This window comes from Macrotis lagotis, chromosome 7 (assembly GCF_037893015.1).
Source record: "Macrotis lagotis isolate mMagLag1 chromosome 7, bilby.v1.9.chrom.fasta, whole genome shotgun sequence".
Taxonomy (NCBI): Eukaryota; Metazoa; Chordata; class Mammalia; order Peramelemorphia; family Peramelidae; genus Macrotis; species Macrotis lagotis.
In genome coordinates this window covers 163,986,136-164,006,711 of record NC_133664.1, presented here as the reverse complement: position 1 = coordinate 164,006,711, position 20,576 = coordinate 163,986,136, and the positions used below count along the sequence as shown (strand labels likewise).

Below are 20,576 nucleotides of genomic sequence, written 5' to 3'. Positions count from 1 at the left end.
AACATTTTTATTTTTTGCAGAAGTTTCACATAGTATATTTTATCATTGACTTCTTATGCCAGTCCTGGGAGGTAGACATTATTATTTTCGTCCTAGAGATGAGCTGAAAGTTCAGTTAGAAAAACTTAATAGATGTATACAAAGTCATGCTTCCCTTAAGTAGAAGACCAATGATTGGGATTTAGGATTCAGGACTCTAGAGTTCATTCATTCAGGAGGTCTCCATAAAAATCTATTAAGTACATATTTAAATGTCTACTGCATTTTTGCTTTTAAATTTAAGCTGAAAGAGAATAAATGACAATTTGATAAATTTGTGCAATGCCTAAAACATTGTGGACCCATTAAAAATATCAAGCAGTCAAAATTTTTTGTTTGTTTTCTCTTTCTCTATGTCCCAGACTCAGTGAGTATACATTTTACATTTCCTATTACCTTTTATTCTTGCTATACAACTTTGGCCAAATCATTGAAACTAGCTTTGTCTTTTTCATCTGGAAGATTAAAGGAATAGGAAAGAAGCATTATTAACTGTCTGTGCTATGTTCCAAGTACTATGCTAAGAATGTTACAAATATATTCTCATTTAATCTTCATAGTAGTCCTGATAAGAGAGTACAATTATTATCACCATTTGAGAATTGAGGAAACTGTCTAGTTGAGCTAGGCAGAGGTTTGACTTATCTAGCATCACCCAGTTAGAAAGTATCTCAGGCTATATTTGAGCTTTGGTCTTCCTGACTCCAGGTCCAAGGTTTTAATCCACTAAATTGGATCATATAATCTTTAAGAGCCCTCTCTACATCCAAAATCCTATGGTTCTGTGATTGGAAGCTATTCCCAGACTTCATTGATTCTGAGCTATTTTTTGAATCTGCACAGGATAACCTGCAAACAACCAAACAAGTGCATAATAAGAGGGAAGGGAGAGGAAACAAAGAGGGGGGGAGAGAGACTGTTGAAAATAGATTCTATATCAAGGGGACTTCAAGATCTATCTGCCACATAAGTAAAAGCAGTCAGCTTCCATTTGGTTTGCGATGTTCACAGTCAGTTGCCATTAATCTGATTGTATGTTCTTCTTTTCTCATCTCTGCAGCATCAAGTCATGGGTGGATAAGATGCAAGATGAACTTGTCACATTGGCAAGAACAGCAAGTGGAGTGACTCAACTACGAGATGTAAGTTTATAATCAAAAGACAAACTCATTGGGAAAACTGAAAGTGCTGAAACGGATGGTATACTTCCTCAGGATTTTTAATTTAGTTGCTCTGTCAGATGAGTGAGTTCTATGGGATCTAAAGTCTAATAATGTTCATTTGATTTAATATCTAAATACAGGAAATTTTGTTTTCTGTTATAGTGCTTGTTTATTGTATCTTTTTAAATGTAAGGGGTGCGAAGAAGATGTGGGAAGAATGGAAAGGTAGGAAGGAATCACCTAATTAAGGGTTTAAAAGTCACACAAATGATATTTGATCCTGGAGGTGACAGAACTTGAAATTTATTGAATGGGAGTGGGGGCCTGGAAAGGGTTACATGGTCAAACTTCAGGAATTTGAGGAAGAATAATTTGTCTTAGGAGTTATATTTTTTATTATTAGAACTTCACAGATTCTTAGAAATATGAAGAAAACAATTTTAGGAAGAATTAATTAGAAATTAATTCATACATTCAAACTAATATAATTGCCTCCAAAATAGTCATTTTAAGGGATGATAATTCTATTTTGCTGATCTTGTCACATTTTAGTATCTCACATTCACTTTTCAAATAATTTTTCAGTGATTTGTCAGATTTAAGAAAAATGTATTCTTATAATACCATGAAGCCTTCTTTTTCTAATATGACTAAATATAAAGGACATAGTATACAAATAAATGTCTGTGAATATGATCATACAAAGTACATATGTACATACATGCACACACACACACATACTCACACCATGAACCTTTAGTCAGGAAATGAACCAGAATGAAGATTTCAGATAGCTTTGCAAAGTCTGCCTTAGCGCTCCTGACAAAATTTTATTTAACAAATCTATATTCAACTATAACAAGCAGAGACTGAGATATTGGAAAGGAAAATTTTTTCCAAAAAAACTATAGGTAAAGGTAAAAATTATATTGATTGTGAGAAGAAACAAGAATAATAATTTTTTTTTAGAAAGTATGAAAGAGTGAAGTACAACATATAAGGAATTTGATTGGTCACTTTCCAAAAGCTCAGCTCAAACTGTCATGACAATTCAGTATCAAAAGCAGTGAACATGATGAAGTTTATGTATATTGATCGTTGACTAAGGCAAATACATGCAAAAATTTGAAAATAATTTTTATAACTGGCACAATACGCAATTGTCATTTGTCCAAATCCACATATTTTAAAGTAAATAAGTCATTGCTGTCCATAAAGACAAAATTGGAAAGGATGAAATACCAATTCAGTGAATAAATGTTTTCAGTAGTAATGTATGCATCAAACTTGAAATCTGAGTAGAATTTGCAGATAACAGTTATAAAATGTTTCTCTGGCAAATTACTTTAACAATAAGCAAAGATGAATTATTTGGCAAGTTAATAGACCAAAAGAAAAATCAAGGATGTAGGGAAATTCAACAAGAAATCTAGAGATCAGTGGCAAAATAACAAAGGATATATCAGTTGCCTATATAGAATTATGATTTTGATTAGCTTCTATTTGTTTCTATTTCTATTCGAACATGGCAAGAATCTCTGTCAAATATCAGAGACTGAGCAGATTTCTTCATTGTTTTGAGAGAAAAGACAGAAATATTACTCTAAAGATATTGGCTTGTTCAGTAATGCCAAACAATTTAGTTTTTGACACAGTGTATGGATGGATACAGAGATTCAATAAGTATTAAGTACCTACTATGTACCAATGACTATGCTAAGCTGAACTCATAGATTGTGGGAGAACATTGGAGGACAACAAGCAAGCAAATGTGTACCAACAAGCTATATCCAGGCTAAATAGGAGATAATTAAAAAAAAAGAAATGTCAAGCATGTAGTCTGCTCTATTCTCATGTGGCCCTAAACAGATTAAAATTACTTATTAAGAACAGTCCAAAAAAATAAAAAAATAAAAAAATAAATAAAAAAAGAATAGTCCATACAATATTGGACTCTTCTTTTTGAAATTAATGCTTTATTGATGCTTTGTGGACTTTTAAATTTCAGAATCATTTCTTTATGTAAGTTTTCCTTTTCTTCTTCTCTACTCCCATGAACATCCCCTTGAAAATATCAAAATTCAGGGGCAGCTAGGTGGTGTAGTGAATAAAGTACCAGCCCTGGAATCAGGAGGATCTGAGTTCAAAATCAGCCTCAGGCACTTAATAATTGTCTAGTTGTGTGACTTTGGACAAGCAACTTAACTTAACCCCATTGCCTTACATAAAAATAAAAGAAAAAAAAAAGAAAATATCAAAATTCTTTTTGGAATTGTCGGGGGGAGACAATAAGGTTTAAATAACTTGCCAGCATCATACAGCTAGTAAGTATCTGAGGTCAGATTTGAACTTGGATCCTCCTGACTCCAGGGTATGTACCAACTAGCTGCCCCAATAAACAATTTTATGCCAAAAAAAAAAGACAGTAGCCAGGTCTGACAGGTCCCTTAACTCTACAAAAGAAGGGAAGCTAATGTCCTTATTTTATCTATTTTCTTTGAATTCCCAGTATGTTTAGTCATTCCCCACTTAATAGAGGTTCACTTTGTTTCCAAATTTCTACTAGCATAAAAATTAAGTTCTGAATTTTTTTGTAAATATGTAAACTTTATTTTTGCTTTTGACTGTCTTGGAGCTATTTGGCCAGAATTAGGATCTCAGAAGAAAAAGGTATGAAGAATTCAGTGAATTTACTCATTTAAACTTTTTCCACAAAATAATTGAGATTTTTTTAAAAATTATTTTTAAACTTTTCTAAAATTAATGAATCAAGTTATAGCACCTCCAATAGTATATATTAGTACCTGTCTTCCTGCAGACAGATTCTCTAGATTTAATCATCTTCATTTTTTCCCTTTAGTCATCTTCCAATTTTCTGGGTTGGAATTGAAACTGAAATTAAATTAATTACAGTTAAAACAATTGTTTTTTACTACACTTTCTTGTTCCTAGTGATTTGGAGTTGTCTTTGTAGTGTTCTTGATATTTTATAATTCCTTTAAAAGCCACTCATATGCTTTGCTACTAGTATGTTAAGGAAAGAGGTCTTGGTTTTATATATTTGAGTTAGTTCTTTATACATATTAATTATCAGTCTTTTATCAAATATAGCTGGTTTAAAGATTTTTTCCCTCAGAAATTGTTCTTGTTTGACAGGGTCATAAGATGAGTAAATCAGAGCAATACTTTGAGTCCAAACATTACTCAAGTCACTCTTGGGGTCAAGATGGAGAAAATAAGATGGATTGACAGTTCAGTTAGATCAGCCTGTAACTAATTGAATGTCTGGAATCAAAATGTCAGAGCTATCTGTTCTTGGTCTTCTACTATTCAATAGCTTCAAGAATTAGTTTGAGTAAAGGAATTGGAGATATTTTTGTCAAATGTATGGATGATGTGAAGTTGAGAAACAAAACTGACATTTTAGATTTGTTATATAGAAGCATCTCAGTAGTATATAATTATGGATTAAATCTAACAGGATGAAATTTGATAAATATTAAAGGATCTATATTCATATCTGAGAAAATAGGAATAGTGAAGCACAGTTGTAGAGTTGTGAAATGACCCAGCCATTCTGGACAACAATCTATAGCAATAAAGCTGATCATACCTTTTGATTCAGCAATACCACTACTAGGTATATATATCCCAAAGAAATTATAAAAAAATGGGAAAAGTCCCACATGTTCAAAAGTATTTTTTAGTAGTTCTTTTTGCAGAGGCAAAGATTTTGAAATTGAGGGGGATGCCTATCATTGGGGAATGGCTGAACAGGTTATGATAGATGAATGTTATGGAGTAATTATTCCATAAGAAATCATGAATGGCCAGGTTTTAGGGAAGCATGGAAAGACCTGATACTGAATGAAGTGATCAGAATCAAGAAAACATTGTACACATTAACACCATTGTGAGATGATCAACTATAATGGATGCAGCTCCTTTCAGCAGTTCAGAGATCAAGAGACAACCCTGAGAGACTTTCTGTGGACAATGCCATCCACATCTGGAGAGTCTGTATACTAACATGGGGAGGGAGGAAGAAAAAAGGGGGTGGTAGAAAAATGTGGATCTAATCAATTTGCAAATGGATCAATACTGAAAAATCACCTTTGCTAGTAATTAGAAAAATAAAAATAAAATCAATACAAAGTCTATATACTGGGTTCCCAGAATTAACCATAGTGTGCATTAAGACAGATACAGATAGACAAAAATACCTAAGAAACAATTTGAGGGTTTCAGTGGATTGCCAGTTCAATATATTGGAAAAGTGTGATATGGTAATTCTGCATTGAGAAGGATTTCATACAAAATGCAGAAAATGATAATCCTGTGCTAGGTGAGCATCAGATAGAGCATCAGATTTGGAGTCAGGAGCTTCTGAGTTGAAATATGATTTCAGATACTTACTAGCTATGTGATTCTGGACACATGTAATTACTTGATCTTGTTTGTCTCAGTTTCCTCATCTGTAAAATGAGTTAGAGAATAAAATGACAAAGTATCCTGGTATCTTTGCCAAGAAAACCTCAAATGGGGTCATGAAGAGTCAGTCAGACACAACTAAAACATTTGAAAAACAACAACCACAAATCTGTCCATGTCAGACCACACCTGGAGTATTTTGTTTCTGGGTGACAAATTTAGGAAAAACATTGACAAATCAGAGAATTTGGAGAAAAAAAGGGTGAGAAGATTCAGTGTTAATACCTTCTTCTCTGTTGTTATAAGAAAGGAATGTTAAAGGGGTAAAGTTTGACCTCTGAGATATCTCCTAACTTAGTTGTTGTGATTCTTTGTATCATAAACTTTAGATTCATAAAGTTATTTGTTATTCATGGGGCAATTTATTTGCTCCAAGTTTCTTCTGTAATAATTATAGGAATTTACTCCCAATTAAGACAAAGATGTCTGTGGTATTTTGATTATTATCATATGTGTGAGTTTTGCCACTTATTAAAAGGAATTTGACCTAGAAGGAGGAAACATGCCTGGAAGGAAGAAGAACAAGAACTGAGAGAGGAAACAGAAGTCTCAGCCAAAAGATTTCATAAGAATGCTTAGCCTAGAGGTTTAGGCAGAGATTTTTGAAATATTTTCTAAACCAGGAAAATAGCTGGAAAACCATCATGCAGTAAAGAACTGGAGAAGTCTATCTTACAATAGTTTATCTCATGAATTACCTTTGCCTGAGATATCCTCTTATGGAGTAGTAGTTAAAATATCTACTCCTGTGACGTTAAACTGTGCCACTTTGGGCCAGGACAGCTTCATTTCAAATAAGTGTTGTCAATATCTGAAAGGATGATGATGATGATGATTGTTATTTACTCTTGAAAGAGGATAATGACATCAGAGAGGTGATAACATGCCATGCACATGGATTTGAATGAGGGGAGTGCTGTGCTGTTGCCAGATTCACTTTCTTCTCTAGAGTTATCTGAGTCCAGTGGCCAGGATGACTACAGAAGGCATTAGATGTAAAAGCAGTAAGAGTTAAATGACTTGCCCAAGGTCATACAACTAGTAAATTATCTGAGCCCAAATTTGAACTAAGTCCTCCTGGCCTCAAGGCCAGCTTTCTATTCTCTCCATCATCTAGTTGCCCTGAGATATAGATATTGTAACCCACCATATCCTTTTATATAATGGTCTTTATCAATTTTTAAAATTATAATACCTAAAATTTTTTGAGAACTTTAAGTTTTACAAAGTACTTTATGTCTGTTAGTTTATTTTATCTTCATAGTAACCCTGGGAAATAGCTATTATTATTATCATCCTTATTTTACTTAGGAAACTAAGATGGAGGTTAAGTGATTCACTCAGTTTCCCACAGTTAATCCATGTTTGAAGCTATTTTTGTTCTCAGGACTTTCTGATTCTAGGCACACCATTATTATTATGCTAAAACACTATGAGATGAGCAGAAATATTTTACACTATTATTATGTTCAGTTAATAATATTTATAGAAATAGAAATGCCCTGCCTATGTAACCCAGTGTGGTGTTTGTTGCAGGTGATATGGCTTTAATGAGAATGAACAATTAGACCTACAGACTCATCTCTTTCTTTCAGACTTATTTTCCTGACTTAAAAACCATCCAAAGCTTTTGAGATTAAATGGTTCTCTTTTATAGGATCTACAATTTATCATCAAAATCTTACTTTGAAATAGAACTTTTTTTTTAAATTGGGCCTGTGCTTTCATTGGTACACCTCCTACAAATGTAGATCAGCACTTTCTCTGCAGCTTAGTCTTAGAGAACTGACTCCCATGTTAATATAGCATGCCTCAGAAGAAAGACTTGAAACCTGGATGTTCTGATATTAATGCTAGTTCTCTTTTCATTATTACATAAAACCTCTAGATATATCACACTCATCCTTAAAATATTCTATCTTACCAGCTTGTTATTTTTGTTCTTGGTAGAAATCTCTGCTTAGTTACCCAGGCTTTAAACATTTAAGTCATCTTTGACTTTCCATTCTTCTTTACTCTCCAAATAGAATCATTTGCCATGTCTTATTTATTCTGTTTCCATGGCATTTTTCAAACTCATACTTTTGTTATTCAGTCTATTTGTGACCCCATTTGGGACAAATATACTAGAGTGGTTTGCCATTTCTTCAATCCATTTTTCAGATGAGAAATTGAGACACAGGGTTAAGTGACTTCAGTTATACAGCTATTAGATATATGAGGCCAGATTTGAATGGAAGAAGATGAATATTCCTTTCTTCAGAACCTGCACTTTGTTACCTAACTGTCCAAAACTCATACTCCAACCACACTGTTTCATACTCTACCTTCTTACTTACATGAACTATTGCATTGTTTCCTATTTGGTAATCCTGCTTCCACTCTCTTATCTCTCTAATCCTTCATTCAGACAGATGAAAAAATATCCTTCTTAAGTTAAAGTGTTCTATCTAAAATCTCCAGCACTTTCTTTTTGCCTGTAGGATGAAGTCATGATTTCTTAGCTGGATATGTAAAACTTTCCACAGTCTGCCTCAAATGCATAAATAAGTAGAGGAAGGAGCTGGCTTAGGACCTAGAGGACCTCAGCTTCTGGAAAAGTGAACACTTAAAACTTTAAGCACAGTCTCACACTAGATGTGTGATGTTAGACAATTATGTTGACCTCTATGGTCCTTAGTTTTTCTCATCTGTAAAATGAAGAACTTGAAATAGAAATCCTCTGAAGTTCCTTTTACCTCTAAATGGTGTGCATTTGTATATGTATATATGCTTGTGAGTCTGTGTGTCTGTGTGCAGGTGTGTGTGTGTGTGTGTGTGTATACACACACATACAAACACACACACATACACATATATATACACATATATATACACACATTCAGATCCATATAAATATGTATACACATAAATATTTATTATATATTCTACCATGCAATATATTATATACTAATATAATATTAATATTATTATAAATAAATATATTTACTTTCCATCTTTATTTCATATTACATGCCTAATTTGCTATATGCCAGCTAAAATGAACCACCACCTCTTATTTTTGTCTGCATTTTCTTCTTCATTTGTGCAGACAATTTACAATATTTGCAATGCTCTATACGAGCATTTCTTAAAGGCTTGTTTCAAGTGTAGTTTCCTTTGTGAAACCTTCTCTGATGTCCCCAGTTGAAAGCTTTGTTTCCTCAATATGGATCTCTGCTTTATCACATCCTTAGATATATGTTCTACTTACTTGTGTGTATGCTGTACTCTTCCACTCTTATTAAATTGCAAGCTCACTAACATGCAGTTTGTGTCATTTTTCATTTCTGAGGTGAATTGTTATGTGGTAAATACAAAAAATGTTTATTGAGTTATATTAAGTATATTAAATATAATTATATTAAGTATATTAAGTATAAATTAAATTAAGTATAAATTACATTAAGTATATTAAATACAAATATATAAGTATATTAAATTTACTATAATTAACAGGTATAAATTAACTATAAAATATTAAGAAATTAATATTTAAATAATATATTTATTAAATGATATTAAATAATATTTAAATATTGCAATAATGCAAACAAATGCTAAATCACATATACTTAAATTATAAGAAATGTTATCATTTGAAACTAGTTATATCTAAGATAAAAAAGCATAAGAAGTAATTTATTTAGCTTATCCATTCCTTACTTGTTATCAGTTAACTCTTCTTAAATCACGTCCTGGTATACTCACTTCTTATAAAAATAGATTTCTCAGAAACCACTGGGAATTGAGCATTTTTGTCACATTGTATGTGCTTAAAATAAATTTTTGTTGACTTATTGATTGATTGATCTTATCCAACTCTGTCATTTGTTTGCCTGACTTGGCTAAATTAAAAGAGACCAGGTTAGGTTGGCTCCTGAACTTTAAGTATTCATACTTGAGTCATAAGTTGAAGCACAGGAAGTGCCAAAGTCAGGAAATGAATAACCCTAAAAAGTCAATGTAGAAAACTGGTACATAATAAATTTCTGCATATAGCAAATCAATAAATTTCATGATTATTTTAATATGACTAAATTGTAAAAAATAAAGAATTCTGTCACCAGTATTCACCTGTTCCTTTTAATGCCCCATTCCACAAAGGAACAGTTCTAATTATATAGACATACAGACCATCATACAACATGATTACAGTAAATCTCCTGTTGACACACTCTTCATAGTTTTGCTTTCTTAATGATAGCCCAGAAGTTTTTACCTTTCTCAAACTTTATTTTTCATAAAAATTTCTTCTGTTTCTGTTCTCTCTCAGCTTTTCTAGATGACTAATTTAATAATTTTTGGTTATAAGATTAATTGCTAATAATGGAATGCTTCCTTTTCCCTGAAAACATTTTTTATTTTATTAATATCTCTATAGTGTAAAAATGAATATTTCAAGATCATTGGCCATTTGATGAAGAAGATATTTTAATGCCTTGCTATTTATAACATGCTGATAAGTACTTAGTTTTAGTAATGAAACAATAAGATGTAGAAAAAGTCTGAAAAACTGATGGGGAAAAACTGTTGCAAAGTCTTTTTTTTTAAATTGGAATATAGGAGCTCTAACAAATAAAACTGACACCATTGAGGAAGGGTAAATGACTGGGAAAAAATTCAGTATTTAAGCCATGACTGGGAAAACAATGTCACATAATAATGGTCTGGTAAAAATCAAGGGAATTGTGAAGACCTCCAGAATACCAGGAGGTTGGAGGTCAGAAAGGGGGCAGTGAATCAAAAATGCACAGGCAGCTTGGGGAGACCAAGTAAACCTTATGTGTCAATCATACAAAAGAAGACCTTGTAATTATGGCAAATTTTATCTCAGACAGGAGGTTTCATAAACCTTATGAACAATTACCTGACTTTGCAGGTTATAGCTCCAAGTCTGACATTACAAAGGTTATTGTAGTATAGCAGTAAATCACAAATAAAATAACCTAATTCTTGTAAATTATTAGAATCAGTATTTTAGAGTTGGGAAGAGCTACTCTAGCCCCATTATTTTACAGATAAGGATACCAAGGCCTAGAAAACTTAATGTTATTTGTCCAAACTTGCACTTTAATTTTTGATTAGATCAGAGGAAGAGTCATTTTTTTTGAGTGAATCTAATAGAGAGAGAACTTTTATATTACTTTCTACATTCTACATTTGAATAGGGTTGCTATATATCTATTGAGATGATTATTTTTCTCCTATATTATTAATTAATTGTTGAATTTGGACAAGATTTTTTCACTTTCCTTTCCTCTTTTTAGAAATCAACCCCTGGGGGAGCTAGGTGGATAGAGCACTGGCCCTGGAGTCACCAGTACCTGAATTCAAATCCAGACTCAGACACTTAATTACCTAGCTGTGTGGCCTTGGGCAAGCCACTTAACCCCATTGCCTTGCAAAAAAACCTAAAAAAAAAATCAACCCTGTAGATAATACAGGTAGTCTTTGAAATGAAGAGTTCATAATGAAATGAAATCTTGGATGAAAGTGACACACCTAGAAAACTAAGATCTGTTCTACAGGTAAAGAAATTTTAATTTAGTTGAAGTGATGAATTCTGACCCATTGTGTTTTACTCAGACAGGTTTAAGTAGATTCCCCTTTTTATTATATTAACCCCAGGCAGGATGATAGGGGTTTACCTATCCTTTTACCAAGACTAAGTGGTCAGAGGAGATGTGACCCTAATTAGAATAAATCAACTTCTTATAATATTCATTCATTCATTACTTGTCAACCAATTAATGGCTGATTGCTACATTCAGGAGCATCAGTTTTTTCCAGGGACACATAGTCATTATATGGATTCTGTCAGGGAACTTTGGCATTTGAGAGTGTCATTGATCCTTTTTATTAAGTATTACTAACATGATTATTAAAATCATTACATACCAAGAAAATATCTCTCAATTTTTTTCACACTATAAAATTTAGGTTTTAAGTGAGATTTTAAAATTGTACTAATAATAAACAGAAATGTTGTATTATGATTTGAATAATATTGCTTTAAAACACAAATATATAATTTTGTGAATTTTTATTTATTGATAACCTTTTTAGTTTCTTGTAATACCTTTCTCTTTTTGCTGGAGTTTCCCTGAAGTTTTTCTTTCCTCTGCTTTGAAAAGGTAAAACTAAATGCAAAATTGCTGTCTTGGATGATACTACTATTTTAGTGAAAGTTATAAATAAGTTATGCAAATTCTATTCATGAAAATTTCATAGCTTGATTCATATTGCTTTCCAAAAAGAATCACATGGGGTAAAAAAGCCCAAGATGAAACACTTGGAAGAACAATTTAAAGTGTTATATTCTTGATAAGTATAGAGAAATACTTTTGTGTGTATTTAATATTTTGCTATATATATATATATAGATAGATAGATAGATAGATATATGAAAAACGAAACTTTACCAATAAATTTTGTGTGTTTTTTCTTGTAGATTTCTAAACTTTTAGGAAACATTGTGAAATGTTTTCATAGAGAAATTAAGGTTTCAAGGATAAATTTTTAAAATAAATATATATATATATATATGTACTATACACACATGCACTCATAGATATAGTGCATATACAGATATATAACTATATATTATAGCATAATTATTTTGATGAACCTATTAGTTAATTCTAAGACCTTAAAGGAAATTTATTTCTTTTTTGTCTTTGTATTCATGGTGCCTGTGACCTTGCCTATGAAATCAATGGATGAAATTGAACTCCAATCCTAAAAGCAAAAAAAAATTAATATTACCTTTAATGTGCCATTTAATTCAGTTAAAAAAGCGATCTTAGTGGATGTAATGTTACGAACAGTGTATTTTTCCTAGGCAGTAACAAACTTTCTCAGTCTTTTTCTTTATATATAAAATGAAAATACCAGTAGCACCTACTTTGGAGTATTACAAATGCAATCTCCATGTTTTTATTAGGATCAAATGATATTATAGTTAGAAATATCTATACATTTAACTTCTTTACAGGGAGAAGAATGGGTATATAGGATAGTATGGTGATGTAAAAAACAAAATATAACATTGGTAACATATTTTATCATTTCACCTCATCTTGTATCATGTTATATTATTTCAGACTATTATTTCATATTACAAAGGTTGGTGAGGGGGCAGCTAGGTGGCACAGTGGATAGAGCACCGGCCCTGGAGTCAGCAGTACCTAAGTTCAAACCTGGCCTCGAACACTTAATAATTACTTAGCCATGTGGCCTTGGACAAGCCACTTAACTCCATTGCTTTACCAAACCAAAAAAAAAAAGTATGTAGTGAAGTAATTAAGAAAAAGAACCCAGTAAACTGAAAACATATTAGTCATGTCTCAGAACATAGGAAATATTCAATATCCATTATCTTTCACCTTTGCTATGAAAAGAGAGATGAGTTTTCTTCATTCTTCCCCTGGGGGGACAAGTTTGCTAATTTTAATGAAAAGTTTTCAGTTTCTTTTTCATTTGTTTCTATTTTAGTTCTCAGTTATAATGTTTTTCTGGTTCGTTTTCATGACTTTTAGAAATCATAGTATCATAACTAGGTCAACAGTGTGTTGGTGTACCTGTTCTCCAGAAGTCCCTCTAATATTATTGCACTTTTTTGTTATCTTAGCTAATTTACTTTGTCATCTTAGCTAATTTACTGAATGTAATTTCTGAGAGAAATAATACAATTATTGATTCAGATTCAGATTTTCACTTTTTTGTTTTCTCATCCAGAAATCAAGCCCTTGGCAGGTTATTCAGTCAGCAGCTGAAAGATATTGCTGAAACATGAGATTTCTCAAATCATTGGGGTAAATGCTTTTTCATCTGAATTGTATTCTTCCCGACTAGAAGACCACACAAGGAAAATTAATCCTTTTGTATAGATTACCATCTCCCATCTCCAAGAAGGAGTAGTCTGATTTATCTGTCAGGAACACCCTTCTCTTTCAAGTTTTTATTAGTGTCAGGGGGGCTTACTTGAGGGGTCTTTGGCTTCTGAGAAAAAAGTCAAGTGATGCCACTTTTTAAAATTATTTTCTAGTCGTAATTAATAAAATTATTAGTTAGCCAGAAGTTATGTCTCTCAAAGTCTTCATATGTCACAAACACCCAATATGTCAGTCACTATGCTAAGCACTTGAAACCTCAGGTGTATTTTCATTTGAATTTCTGTTATCAGTGATAAGAGCAGTGATGACTCAAAGTTTTTTATTCTTGTATGCGCATGTCTATGTGTATGCACACACATACATGCTTCATAGTATTTGACTATTTATCCATTATGAAATGATGGTAGATGACCAATCCTTAAAGTCAAGGTGGCTCTATAGGATCCCTGTTTTCCTTTCTAGATATATAATAAATATCTCTCCTATAATTCATTCTAGAATTTTGTCAAAAAGGAATGTCAGGTTCATTGACTTATAGGGTGCAAACCTTATCCTCTTCCTTTATTTCTTTTTTACTTATTCTCTGGTACCTCTTCCATTTTCCTGTCTTATCTGCCCATTGCTTCAATACCCAAGTTTAATATGAATCCTCTCAACTTAAGAAATTGATTAATAACAGAATCACATGGTACTTTTTTGGCTTGAGAGAAACTTATAGTTTATTTAGGCTGAACTCATTTTACAAACAGGTAGACTGAGACTCTGGAAAAAATATGGTTTATCCAAGATATCATAGTTACTAGTTTGGGGAATTGCTGTTTCTCTACTCTAGCACTTTTTTCCATTTTACCAGATCACTTTTTAATTTTTGTTTTTCAATTAAAGTAAGTACAGAATAAACTTAACCAAAGGGAAGGTATATGAAAATTCACTTACTCTTACTTTTTTTGCAAAACTGGCAAAGAATGGATGGGGAAAATTGTACATAGTAGGGTCAGACCTTTCTGATAGGCTGGTAGTTTTGTGAAAATATATTTTTTCATTTTTATAATTATTTGTTATAGTGAATTTTTTGAGAGGAGGAGTAGGTGTTCATTGGGAAATGTAGATAATATGAAATCAACAAAAGATATCAAAAATTTAATTTTTATTGAAACTCCAAAAGTAAATATGTCTGTCACAAAAAGGGAAATATAATTCTACTAATTTAAAGACCTTAAAACAAAGACATGTAGCATAAAAGAATTAAGCAATTTACAAAATTTAAAAATCATTTCTGAGTGTTTTCGTATCTTAAATGCTGCAACTATTTCTCTAAAAGCTTCCCTAAGAGAAAGAGAAACCGTCAAAGTGCTGAGCAGAGAAAGGCCAGGGGAGAATAATATAATAAAGTTTCATATCCATGGGGAATTACTTGGATAAAATCTGTTATTGAAAATCCAGAATTTCAATTTTGAAGATTTGGCAGAATGAATGAAGTTACTAATAATGCTGTGACCAAAATAGCAAACTGTATAATAATCAACTCAATATATTTAGGACATTAAGGACAAATCTATCTGCTTTTCCTCCTCAATTAGGCTATGTAGTCCTTAAGAAGGAAGAATGATCTTATTTTCAAAAATGAAACCAATTCAGAAAACTGAACCTAAGTAATTGAGGGACTGGCTTTAAAAAGCCTGGGAATAGAATATTCCACAATATTATTGCCCACTGGGGATTTCTTTATAAATTTCTTATTAATAATTCATTAGCATAATTACCCCTATTCTGAGAATCTTCTATGTATTTGTGGTTTACTTACTATAAAGAAGCCAGGTCTCATTGGATTTTCTGTCTCACATCTAGTACTCACTTCCTTTACTTTGCTGCATTTCCATGATGATTCCAAATAACCTTATAGTGGCATGGGCAACTAGATTATACAGTGGATAGAGCCCTGGACTGGAGAATCAGGATGGTAGTTCTAATCCACCCTCAGACATTTGACTCTTACTATCTGTGTGACCTTGGACAGGTCACTTTACCCTGACTGCCTCACATCTAGGATCATCTTCAGTCATCCTGGTTTGTATCTTGTTACTGAATTCCGATGACTGGAGGAGAAAGTGAAGATGGTTACTTAGCATAGCACCCCCTCACTCAAATCCAGTTCACATGCTTGTCATAGCATCACCTCCCTGAAGTTGTGATCTTCTTTGAAAATGAAGGACAAAAACATAGTGGGTAAATGACACATTAGAAGTGGGTTTTACTAAAAAAAAAAAAAAAAATCTTCTCTTTGGGGAAGCTAGGTGGCACAGTGGATAGAGCACCAGCCCTGGAGTCAGGAGTACCTGAGTTCAAATCCAACCTCAGACACTTAATAATTACCTAGCTGTGTGGCCTTGGGAAAGCCACTTAACCCCATTGCCTTGCGAAAAAAAAAAGCTCAAAAAAGTGGGTTTTAAAGTATAAGATGTGATAAAGTGGGAAGAAAATTGTTTCCAGAGTAGTCAAAACTCTGGATTCAAAACTCCTTTCATGATTACTATCTATATAACCAAAAACAAGTCATTAACCTTCCTTAGCCTCAGTTTCTTCATATGGGAAAAAAGGAAACAAGAGCTAACCTTTTTTTTCTCAGATAGCCTTTAAGAATTTGTCTACCCCTAGGTATTTCTTTGTATAGAAATGTATTAATGGAAGTAGTGTTGTGGATACTTCCATTCACTAAGACTCATAGAGTATGAATAGTGTCTTTGACACTGACTTTGTGATCCCAGGAATGTGTTTTAATCCCTCTGTGCCTCAGTTTTCAGGGAGAAGAGAGATTAATGGTAGTTAATGTCCCTTTCAGGCCAAAATCTATGTTTTTGCAAATCTCTATTTTAAAATAAATAAAAACTTTTCCCCCCCAACATATCTCTTTTAAGTAAAGGAACACACACTTTGGACAATGATGCCAAAAAATACCTCTTCACATGGCTTTACAACAAAATTTGGAACATTTGTCTTTCCCCTACTTTTGTAGTCTTCCCTTTGTTCCAAACCTATATCATTCTTGGAGAAACAATTTATTCTTCAGACCCTTTACTTTTTCTTTGCTCTCCTATTATAATAATAATTGAGGAGCAGCTATGTATTTTCAAATTTTTTTTTGGCCTAAGATGAAAGGGCAGGAGTATGGATGGATGTTAGATAGAATGATAATTATGACACATTTGAGGGACCCTACCAAAACTGATGTGTTTGAAGCAGATCCTTCATGTGGGAGATTTGAGAAAGATAATATTAGATAAATCAATGACTGAGAAAGTGGTAACTGAGCAGTGGTAATGGAGAATGAAAAGCTTTTTAATGCCAGAGCAAGGAATTTAGACTTTAACCTATAGCCCATTCAATTTTAGAAGCCTTTTATTTGGGGCTTCTGATTATCCAGGAGATGCTAATACCCTTGGTGCTTCTCTCTCTTTTTTAAAATTTATTTTTCCAAGTATATGAAAGATAATTTTCATTCATTTTTTAAAGTTTTCTCCCACCTGCCCTTTCCTCCTCCACTCTAAAATAATGAATAATCTGATTTAGGTTATTCATGTGCAATTGTATTACACATATTTCCCTTATTAGTCACACTGCGTAAGAAGAATGAGAACAAAAAGGGAAAATCCATCAAAAGGAAAAAGCAAAAAAAAAATTTTAAGGTAAAAATAATATGTTTTGATCTGCATTCAGATTCCACATTTCTCTGGATGTGGATGGCATTTTCTATCACAGTTCTTCTAGAATTTTCTTTGATCACTGCATTGCTGAGAAGAGCTAAATTTATAATTATTGATCAAATATTTCTGTTACAATGTACAATATTCTCTCAGTTCTGCTCACTTCACTCATCATCAGTTCATTTAAATCTTTTCTAGACTTTTAAATGTACCTGCTCATTCTTTCTTATAGAGAAATAATATTCCACTATATTCATATTCCACAACTTGTTCAGCCATTCTCCAATTGAAGGTCATTCCTTCAATTTACAATTCTTTGCAACTATGAAATGAACTGTTAGGAATATTCTCATTCATGTGAATATTTTTCCTTTTTTTTGATGATCTATCAAGGTTTATAGATCTGGTAGTGATATTGCTGAATCACAGGGTATGCATAGTATTATTGCCCTTTGGGCATAGTTCCAAATTATACTCCAGAATTGTTGGATCAGTACAAAACTCCACCAAGAGTGCATTAGTATTCCAATTTTTCTCACATCACTTACATTTTATCATTTCTCTTTTCTGTCATATTAGTCATTCTGATAGGTATGGTATCTCAGAGTTGTTTTAGTTTGCATTTTTTAATACTTACTGAGAACATTTTTCATATAGTTATACTTTTGATTTCTTCATCTGAAAACTGTTTATTCATATTTCTTGACCAATTACCAATTAATGAATGACTTGTATTCTTATAAATGTGACTCAGTTCTCCATATATTTTAGAAATGAGACCTTTATCAGAAATACTAAATGTAAAAATTACTTTTTACAGTTTTTTGCTCTCCTTCTGATCTTGGTGATATTAGTTTTGTTTATACACAACTTTTAACTTAATGTAATCAAAATTCTTCATCTTGCATTTCATGTATTCTGTCTCTTCTTTGATCATAACTTCTTTTCTCCATAGATCATACTAGTTTTGCTGAGTAGCTTTTGGTATCCCTATTTATGTCTAAATCATGTCTCCATTTGACTTTATCCTTGTATAGGGTGTGAGATGTTGGTCCATGCCTAGTTTCTGCCATACTATTTTCAAATTATCCCAGGAGATTTTATCAAATAGTGATTTGTTATCTCAGATGCTAAAGTCTTTGGCTTTATCAAAGAGTAGATTAGGATGATTATATATGACTATGAATTAGATTCAGGAGGACAGGACTTTGAATCTGTCCTCAGACACTACTAGCTGTGTGACCTTGGGCACATCACTTAAAGCTGACTGCCTCATAACCGGGTCCATCCCCAGTCATCCTGAGTCATAGCTGGCCACTGGACCCAGATGTCTCTGGAGGAGAAAATGAGGTTGGTGACTTAGCACAGCCCCCCCCACCACCACTCAAATCCAATTCATGTGTTTGTCATGGCATCACCTCCCTGATGGTATGGTCTTCTTCTAAAATGAAGGACAACCATTATTCCATTGATCTACCACTCTGTTTCTTAGCCAAAATAATTCTGATAACTACTGTTTTTGGTTTGAGATCTGGTAAACCTAGGTCACCTTTTTTTGCAAATTTTTTCATTAATTCCCTTGATATTCTTGATCTTAATTTTTTTTATAACAAGACAGTGGGGTTAAGTGACTTGCCCAAGGTCACACAGCTGGGTAATTATTAAGTGTCCAAGGTCACAGCTGAACTCGGGTCCTCCTGACTCCAAGGTCAGTATTCTAAGTATTGTGCCACCTAGCTGCCCCTTGATCTTTTATTCTTCAAGATAAATTTTTTTTCTAAATTTATAAAATAATTTTGTGTAATTTCATTGGAATGACACTCAATAGATTAATTTATTTAGAATTGTAATTTTTATAATAATAGGGCATGATATTTTTCTAATTATTTGACTTAATTTGGGTGAAAGTGCTTTGTAATTATATTCGTATAGTATTTGGGTTTGTCTTGGGATATACACTCCCAAATATTTTCTGTAGCATATAGCTGTTTTGAATAGAATTTCTCTACTTCTGTTGGAATTTGTTGGCAATGTTCAGAAATGTTAATGATTTATGTGAGTCTATTTTAGATCCTGCTTCTTTGCTATACTTGTTAATTGTTTCAAGTTAATTCAAGTTCCAAGTAGATTCTCTAGGATTCTCTAAGTACACCATTATATCAATCACAAAGAGTGATAGTTTTGTTTCCTCCTTTGTTTGCCTATTCTAATTCCTTTAATTTATTTTTCTTTTCTTACTGCTAAAATAAACATTTGTGGTTTAAAGTTGATTAATAGTTGTGTATCAGGCATCCTTGTTTCACCCCTGATCTATTTGGGAAGGCTTCTAGCTATAACGCTATTGCATATGACACTTGCTGATGGTTTTAGATAGATACTGCCTATCATTTTAAGAAAAACTTCATTTATTCCAATGTTCCTAGGATTTTTAGCAGGAATGATTGCTGTATTTTGTCAAAAACATTTTTTGGGGGTGGATAGGTGGCTCAGTGGGTGGCTAGGTGGCTCAGTGGGCGGCTAGGTGGTGCAGTGGATAGAGGACTGGCCTTGGAGTCAGGAGTACCTGGGTTCAAATCTGGCCTCAGACACTTAATAATAATTACCTAGCTGTGTGGCCTTGGGCAAGCCACTTAACCCCATTTGCCTCGCAAAAACCTAAAAAAAAAAAATTTTAAAAACCACAACCATTTTTAACATCTATTGAAATTATCATGTGATTTCTGATAGATTTGTTATTGATATGGTTGATTATGTGATGATTTTCCTAATTCTGAATTAGCCTTGCATTTCTGGTATAAATCCCACTAGGTCATAGTCTATTTTCCCAGTGATAACTTACTGTAATTTCTTTGTTATTATTTAGTTGAAAATTTTTGTTCAAATAATCATTAGGAAATTAGTCTAAAGTTTTCTTTCTCATTTTTGACTCTTCCTGGTTTAGGTTATGAGCACTATATTTTGTCATAAAAGAAATTTGATAGGACTGCTTCTTCACCTATTTTTCCAGGTAGTTTACTTACTATTGGAATTAATTGTTCTTTAGTGTTTGGTAGAATTCTCTTGTGAATCCATCTGACCCTGGAGAATTTTTTAGGGTATATATTGATGGAATGCTTAATTTATTTTTCTGAAATAGGATTAATTATTTTTTTTCCTCTTCTATGAACCTGGTAAAATTATAGTTTTCTAAATATTCATCCATTTAACTTATTTTGTCAGATTTGCTGGCATATATTTGGGCACAA

General features: G+C 32.6%; 1 protein-coding gene and 1 long non-coding RNA gene across 2 annotated transcripts in view; one reads left to right on the top strand and one right to left on the bottom strand.

Moving 5' to 3' along the window:
• The first annotated feature begins 392 nt into the window (after nt 1–392).
• The window catches only part of LOC141494190 (voltage-dependent calcium channel subunit alpha-2/delta-1-like), a 430,495-nt gene continuing 410,311 nt past the window's right edge, over nt 393–20,576 (top strand). The window contains exons 1-2 of the mRNA XM_074195299.1: nt 393–406; nt 1,100–1,181. Coding sequence (XP_074051400.1) covers nt 393–406; nt 1,100–1,181 — 96 coding nt within the window. The remainder of the gene's footprint in view (nt 407–1,099; nt 1,182–20,576) is intronic.
• LOC141493127 (uncharacterized) lies at nt 4,010–7,725 on the bottom strand. The gene is made up of 3 exons (XR_012470121.1): nt 7,618–7,725; nt 5,619–5,677; nt 4,010–4,094 (listed from the first exon to the last, which is right to left on the bottom strand). It is a non-coding gene; the product is annotated as an uncharacterized LOC141493127 (long non-coding RNA).